Source organism: Semicossyphus pulcher, unplaced genomic scaffold (assembly GCF_022749685.1).
Source record: "Semicossyphus pulcher isolate SPU_LCO1_2020_fin unplaced genomic scaffold, fSemPul1.0.p SCAF_6, whole genome shotgun sequence".
Lineage (NCBI taxonomy): Eukaryota > Metazoa > Chordata > Actinopteri > Labriformes > Labridae > Semicossyphus > Semicossyphus pulcher.
This window is the reverse complement of record NW_027211737.1, coordinates 32307410-32315523: the sequence shown is the minus strand read 5'-3', so window position 1 is coordinate 32315523 and position 8114 is coordinate 32307410. Positions and strand designations below refer to the sequence as shown.

General features: G+C 42.7%; 2 protein-coding genes across 3 annotated transcripts; both read right to left on the bottom strand.

Moving 5' to 3' along the window:
• Positions 1 to 1239: 1239 nt before the first annotated feature.
• ptrh1 (peptidyl-tRNA hydrolase 1 homolog) lies at positions 1240 to 5084 on the bottom strand. 2 transcript variants are annotated; one of them, XM_069683409.1, is made up of 6 exons: positions 4905 to 5084; positions 4397 to 4525; positions 2919 to 3138; positions 2571 to 2670; positions 2355 to 2400; positions 1240 to 1855 (listed from the first exon to the last, which is right to left on the bottom strand). In XM_069683409.1, exons 2-6 carry the CDS (start codon positions 4502 to 4504, stop codon positions 1571 to 1573), a joined length of 759 nt encoding a protein of 252 aa, XP_069539510.1. In that variant the 5' UTR covers positions 4505 to 4525; positions 4905 to 5084; the 3' UTR covers positions 1240 to 1570. The 2 variants fall into 2 exon arrangements, with proteins under 2 accessions (XP_069539510.1, XP_069539509.1); XM_069683408.1 differs by having other exon boundaries at positions 4397 to 5084.
• A 1009-nt stretch (positions 5085 to 6093) lies between these two features.
• LOC138610075 (natterin-3-like) lies at positions 6094 to 7638 on the bottom strand. Its single transcript, XM_069682765.1, has 2 exons — positions 7527 to 7638; positions 6094 to 7181 (listed from the first exon to the last, which is right to left on the bottom strand). Exons 1-2 carry the CDS (start codon positions 7636 to 7638, stop codon positions 6094 to 6096), a joined length of 1200 nt encoding a protein of 399 aa, XP_069538866.1.
• Positions 7639 to 8114: the final 476 nt, after the last annotated feature.

Sequence of the window (8114 nt, the reverse complement as noted above, 5' to 3'; positions counted from 1 at the left end):
TGTGTGTGTGTGTGTGTGTGTGTGGTGGGGGGGCGTCACAGAGTGAAGAAGTTTCCTTTGAGCCACCCCCCTCCTCCTCGTGTCCACAAGTGTGTCCCTGCAGCTATTGTGACTGTGAGCTGCAGCAGGACAGAAGGCCTCAAACAAACCGGGTCTAAACAATGTTTGGCCCCTTTTGTTTCTCGCTGCCTTTCTTCTTCAGCCCTCCATCGCAATCTACTGGCCTTCTTTGTATTGATTTCCCTCTTTCAGCAGCTCGTCGGCCTCTTTCCGCTGTTTTATATGCTCTTTTCTGGCTTTTTTTGTCCTCCACCTCCCCCCGCCGAACCCTCCCTCCCTTCTTGGGCTTTCTCTGCAGTGTGAGAACGCAGTGCGCCTCTTGACTGGATGCAACTCATTAAAGACACCTAATTGATGAAGAGTGTAATTAGTGTGACAATCGGAAGGGGAAATCAATATGTTTTTAGCCAAAAGAGCCACATCAGGAGGACAAGCTGGAGGAGAGCAGCATGTGAGGAGAACCGTATGTTCACACAAAGAGGAGAAACTGAGCTTTTTGTTTTTGTTCAGTTAATCTGGACTCTCAATTTGTTCAAAGCAGCACTTGGAAAAAACTTGTTTGAAGCACGAACGCACACATCTGTAACAGACAGGATCCCTACAGAGACACACCTTGGTGATGAGGTATGATCATCTTTGAAACACACGTTACATCACTCTTTTTAAAGCCACCAGACTTGACAAACAGTCATTTTACTTCACATGACAGAGGAGTTGCTGCTCCGCCGCTGGCTTGATCAGTTACTTTGTGTTTTTAATGCTAGTTCGGATCCAGAGCAATATAAGTGTAACACACAATAACAGAAACACACCAAGCGATCGAGGCAGCAGTCGACCAGCAGCTCCTGTGTTCTAAAATCACTGTTTTTCTGAATGGAGTCTGGTGTGTGTGCAGAGAGCGATGTAACGTCTGTGTGTGGTTAAAACAATCATCTTCCTCTGTAACAGAAAGGTCTCTCTCTGTCGGGATCCTTTCTGTCATGTTGTCAGATGCTTATTCGTCATTTAGATCCCAAAATAAGTAAAAATAGTTTCAAGAGTTTCTCTTTAAACTAAATATGATCCGATGTCTGCGACCCTGAACAGGATAAGCGGTATAGAAGATGGATGGATGGATGATCTGATGTGTTGTTTCTCTCTCTTAGTAATAATCAAAAATACAAACGTCACCAATGCTGGTCAGTCTTCTTTATTTGTCGTGACAAATGTATTCAGTTCTTTACTTTCTCTGTGTGAGCTTCTGGAGGTAACGATGTCGACAATCAAACCAATATAATTAAGAATCATCAATACTGACTTTAGTTCTATGTTCGATAGAGGAAATGATCCTCTTCTTTAAACTGAGTTCATTGCAGTTTTGCTTGAAGAGGTAGTGGCATGTGTCCATGTTGAACTTCCTGCTACATTAATGTGTGTTTCCTTTACCTGATGAACTCCATCCATCCAATAAATACGGTCTCAGTAAAGATTATCTCTCTCTGCAGGTTCGTGTCCTTTATAGAAACAGAGTTCAGCTCTGAGCAGCAGCAGCAGCAGAGTTCTCAGCTGGAGAGGCCGAGCGCTCCCTCTCTTTCCTCTTCTGTGCTGCTTGTCTGCCCCCTGCAGGTGAGGAGGGGGACTGGGGGTCCCCTTGGGAGTCTTGAGGGGAGAGCTGAGAGAGCAGGAGGTCCACACTTTGGACCAGAACAGAGTCTAGAACCTTTTTCTCCTCTGAGGAGAACCGGCCCAGGACATAGCGCTCCACGGAGGTTTTTTCTTTCGGCCGGCCGATCCCGACCCGAAGTCTGGGTGTCGCCTGCAGGAGAGACGAGGGGACACGAGACAAGATGTTTGTGTCTTTTATTTCATAGTTTCAACCATTTTTAATGTTTCAACATCAAAATCTCAGCAGCAAGCACACAAACGTTTTATTTATAATTTGCAACTCTCTTTTGTTCGTGGATATAAATACTTTTTCTATCCGTTTTATTAAACATGAATATATCATACACACGAGTATCAATTATTCTAGACATCTTTGCCAAAATGTCCTTGTGGAGAAATAAAGTTGAGTCTTGAATCTTGACACTATAAGTATCATGATACAGAAGTTATGATACTGTAAGCAAAGCGACAAACTGTGATTTATTAAAATCTAATTCTAGAAACTATCGAAGGATAAATCACCCACCTAAATGTGCATAAAGTCCCTGTGAGCGTCACTTTAACCAGCACGTCTGAATAAAGTTGAGATTAAATCTAAATTTAAATCAGAGCAGGACACGCAGCCGTTCTCTTTACAGGGGGTCACTTACATCCGTCTGAAGACAGTCGGCACAGGAGCGCACTCCATTATGGCCTCTGTGAAGATGAAGAATTTCCTGTGAGTAACTTTGGAGTGTTTGAAGTTTTCTTTAACATTACACTCTCTTTATGAAATATTACATTTAAACATTTTTCTGATGATTACAAAGACAAAAAAAAATGTTTGCACATGCACGATACAACGACATCACAGGAACATCATGTACCTGGCACTTCCTCCATGTTTAATGCCGATTTTGCCGAGAGGTTTGTCCAGGTCATCGTGGATCAGCAGGATGTCTTCAGGCCGGATTCCATATTTATTAGCTGAGGAGGAGGAAGAAGACACGATGCAAACATTCATGTGGAATAAGTTTATTCAGCTATATTAATGTGGCCTTAGTGTTATATAGAACTTTCATGAATAAGATACAATAAGTAGGACCATTTTCTCATAAAGTAAACACACAAATATCCCCACTAAATCAGCCTATTGACACACACACACACACACACACACACACACACACACACACACACACACACACACACACACACACACACAGTGACATCACCTGCTTTGGCCACTGACACCCCGTTGACGTTCATCAGCAGCCTGGGACGGAGCAGCACCACATGTGTCTGCTGCACCTCCGACACGATGACCTCACCGGACACGTGCTTGTCTCCGCGCCAACGGTCAGCCACGCCGAGCCGGGCAGCGAGCGCGCCGAGCACCGCCATGCCCACGCTGTGTCTGGTACCCTCCATCCCCGGGTTACCCAGGCCTACCACCTGAAACACACACACACACACACACACATAAATATACACATCTGCAAAACTGAAGGCTAGCAGGGCCCTTCTCTTCAAACGTGGGTTCATATTTCAGACCAACATTTTGTCTTCAGGATAAAATAATATTAATAGTTCTCAGCCAGCAAATGAGAGTCTTTAAAAGCAGTTTGAGGAATAATTTGCAAATCGTGGATGTCCTGGTTATTTTTAAATCAGTGTGCAACTTTTTTCATGTTATTGTGCGTTAGACAAACATTGTGTTTGATCTGGAGAAACCATTTTAAACACCAAAATCCATCCACTCCACCATAAAATAACTCATTAAGGCAGCTTCTCCCTATTTTCTGCAAGGTTAAATCACTCAGTCTTTTTTAAATGGAGTCTGGTGGCTTTGAGGAGAGTGATGGAAGCGCTGTTTCTGGACTCTTCAAAGACAAATGGATTATTGCTTCTTTTATACCAGACAAGTATACACATGCTGCCTTGTACTGATGGTACTGAAGCAGCAGCAGCAGCTCTGTTAACAGAAAAGCTGTAGACTTAATTGTATTAGACTGAGGTTCAATAGACACACTGCATAGATTGTGTTGTGTCTCTATACACACTGAGCTTTTATCTATTTTCACTAGAACAGGACAAAAGGTTAACACAGTACAGATCTGCTGAGTGGCACAGTGAAAATAAAAGGTTAAGAAGTGGAAAACAGAAATGTGATAATGACGATTAAGCCACATCAAAACTTCTTTAGGGTTTTTTAGTTTTCATCAATCATTTTATATTTTGGCTAAACTCATTGGACAGAGAGGAATAATGACTGAGAAAGTATCTCTCAACCACTTAGTCCCATAGCACCAGTAGAACAGCAAGCACAGAATACAGGCCAAAGTCCATTCTAAAATCTATCAATTTAACAGTGGCTTGCTCAGTAATTCCCATACGATTGAAGCCGTAAAGTTTAACGTTTAATTTAGTATCTTACACAAAATTTAGAACTTATTTTAATCTAAGTTGTACCGAACTGAAAAGGGGTTCAGACTGACACAGAAAATATATCCAAACGTATATTATGGGATGGACACTTTGCCCAGTAAACAAAACAGTCATTAAATGTCAGATTTCTAAATGGTGATCGGTTGAGTCTGTCAAACCGATATGATTCATTGGCAATAACATGGCGATGGCCAAAGTTAAACAACCGTCTATGGAGCTGCAGTGTTGTAGACATTATGTAGATGATGTGAGGTTAAAAACTTACCAGCCTCCGACGGCCTTGTGTGTGTATTTCTGCTTCAAATCCCATCGCTGATGTGAACGGCTCACTCAGCAAAACTCGGTTTATGATTCGTGTTAAAAGTCGTCTCATTGTGACAAAGTTCAACAGCTTCTTCAAAAAGAGCGACAGATAGTGACAAAATTGACTCAAAACTGTGCCTTTTTTAAATCGGCCCATAAAGAAGACTTTCAGCTCTTTTAATTAAGTCGAATTTCAGACATTTTTATACTGATTTTACGTGATAAAACAACATTGTCTATGGGAATTCCCTGTATGTTCACTTGACTAATTTCTAGATAGGATTCTGTACACCTTGACTGAATCTTTAACTTAATCTATCTGTTTTTCTTTAATATGTTTATATAATATATATAAAAGCCCCACACAGAAAATCAAAGCTTTCTTTTTAAATCATGTTTATGTCACAACTGGGTGAAGGTAACTTTAACTGATTCTGTTAGCTTGCTAAGGTTAGCCTAGCTTACTGTACCTTGTTGGCTAACTAAAGACAGCATCACACAGACACAGTTAAGAACAACCACAAGATATCAGATTAAAAACTCGAACCGGTGAGGCTAATGTAAGGCAAATACCAGATAAATGGATAAAAAATGCCACTGTAACAATATTCTTTAGTCTCATAAGAGGTTACAGTAGCTTGCCTGTTCTGTCATGCCCATAGACTGTATAAGGTCATGCCTCTCAGAGCAGTCAAAGAGCGTTAGAAAGACAACATGACTGCGCAGGCTTTTCCTTCTCTGTGGGCCTACAGCGCCATCTTGCTCGGTGACTGAGCATTACAGTAGGCCGACATAATTTGTCTGTTCAGACGATGTTATCAACAGAAAACACTGATTTCTGTTTAAGTTTGGACTCTGTTAACACATTTCTGAGCCTTTTAGATGCTAAACTAGAATAATGTAAAGTTATCCAGTGTTTTAACAGAAACTGTAATCTGCATACTTACATTCAAACTTTAGGCTTCTTCTAAAACAGCAGAAGTTTAGCTTGACGTGTATATTGTGTATACCACTCTTTGTGCTTGTGTTAGTGATTAGTTATTTTGCTTGTGGTAACTTTATTCCATGTGCACAGTATATTTATGTTTCTGAACAGGGGCTGTTCTGTGAGAAAAATCAGCTGTCTGAAATAAACTTTCATGCAACTTTAATCCAATTTTGTAATCCAATATCAATTAATATATGGTGTAACTATGAAAGAACCTTCCTTTACTGGTGATTTAGTAAAGAAACTTAAAATAATGTGATTCTTTGTTTATGGTGGAAAACACGCATTCATGATATATCCTGCATTAAATCATGAACGTATTCATCCTGAGTCATGACTGAGTGAAGCATGTTACTAAATATACAACCGATCAATCCTTGTATTAAACTGCTGTTTTTATATTTCTGCTCTTTTATTTTATTAAAAATTCTGTGTTTTACAATCCATTTAATTATTCTTATATTTTATTGTATTTCATTTTTTTACCAACTGCTTCTGAAAGGCGTTGGACGTGTACTCTTGCTTTGCAGTCAAAGTAATTATAAAATATTGATGTAAAATATTTGATGTCTTAGTTAAAGACCAAAAAGAGAAACTCCTTTAACCTTTTATGGTATTTTATTTGAAACATTTATTTTTGTCTTTGCAGCTTTAGTTGAACGCCCTGATGGTCAGTCTTGTTCTCGGTAGCAGGGAACAGCATCAGCAACAGGCTGACATCTCTCCACCACGGCGTTGATCTCGCCAACGTTCACGCCGTCGTAGGTGCCGGTGATGTAGGTCCAGTGAGTTTCTCCGTTGTGGTTGGTCCTGCTCAGCCTGCCGGTGAAGGGGATGTCGGCCGTCATCTTCCTGCCCTCCATCCTGACGGCACAGGAGTGGTTTGGTGGGACCAGCAGCTGCACAGAGACGGCGTGACCCATGGACTCCACCATGGTGGTTCCCTCGGAGAAGGTCACCGTCTGCTCCTTGGTGAAGTCGACCGTCCCTGGGCCGAGGATGGGCACTTTGGCCTTCATGGTGGAGACGGAGCCGTTGCGGGTCTCCCTGCCGATGTCCCATGTCTTCTCCACCGAACTGGTCTTCTCTAGTGTCACGGTCTTTTCTACACTGGTGCACTCCAGGTTGGTGACTTTGGCGAGCTGCAGGGCCTCTGGAGGATGGTGGAACAGCTCCATCTGGTCGATGCCGTACTCCACGTGAGAGATGTGCTGGCTGTAGCTGTCTCTGTTGATGGCCAGGACCTGGTAGCTCTTGTACCAGTACTCGTCACCCTCCCAGGGCAGGAAGAAAGCCTCGTGTTGGGTCACCACTTTGCCGAGGCCGTACTTGTTTTTGCCCACGTAGATGTCTGAGTTGGGGCAGGTTTTGACGGAATACTGAGGGACCGACCCGTACGAATCTTCAACCCACTGCAGGAACTCAAAATGGTCCACGTTGACCAGCACTTCAAACTTAGAGGACCTGTACTCGCTGTCGGCGTACGGGTACTGGCAGAACTTCCCTTTGCTGGGGGTGTAGAAGCCGGCCTCGCAGTTGACTTTGCAGACGTAGTCGGTGCGTTCGGTGTAGCCGTTAAAGATGGCGACTGCGCCGTTTGGTAGGGAGCCGTTCCATGTGACCCACTTGAGGTTGGTGTGTTCTCCAAACATGGGGAAGGAGTGTGTCGTCTCACTCTCAGGGAACTCTCGAGTTTTAGGAGGTTTGGTGATTTCCCGGGAAGGGACGACTTCTTCCAGCGTGGGGTTGAGCCATGGTGCTACATGAGAAGACAGAAAAGAAACTGGTGGTCAGTTTATGGTACAAAAGATTAAAGTACAAGAGGACAAGATCCAAAGCGTGGCTGCAACATGACCTACATTGTTCATGTACTTGCCTGCGGACTTTGTCTGTACATACATGTTAAAAGTGGGTTTTCTAGGCAGATTAGGGCTAAGTCACTGATCCTCAGATTTAGCTAATTATAATATAAAACCTCCGATGTCATAAATTTAATCACAAGTATAATCAGCCAAGGTGTTATGTTTTGGGCAACCATGACAGTAGGACGGCTTCCTCTTTCAGTGTCTGACTTAAAGAAATGTGCTGTTCTGATGTGACTCACTGGCTTTTTCTTGGCCGTCCTGCAGCTGGGAGATGTAGAGCAGCGGGTCAGACTGCAGAGCCGGGCTGCACAGCTGCAGCACCGCCAGGACAACAGCGACACACCACCTCATCTGGACACACAGGGAACATGTCAGCATCAGTGGGAGGTTAGTTTGGAGCAAAACAGCAAAAGCCAAAACTCATCAGATCTACACATTCAACCCAACAACCCTGCAGTGGTCAGGGTCGTTTTTTTTATCAGATAGTAACGAGAAAGATTAAAAGCATCAGGTTTGTTTCTCATGAATTTCTGGTTTAAAATGAAATAAAAAAGCGAGAATTGAGCCGGCTAGCCACAGCGAGGCTTCCCTGCTGTCCTGACGATGAGATTCAAGGGCAAGAAAACCGTTTTCAAAAGTCAAATTAATCTGATTTATTCGCTTGAAGAACATCACAAGTCTTTCTATACAAACCAGTCCTCTATTGTCCAACATATTGTTGCAGAGTTTGGCCCCATGTTTACATTCAGATAACTTCTGTGACCTAAGTACAAGTAAATCAAGGAATACAAGAAAGAAAAACTCTTCCTATAACTTCACACTTTGAT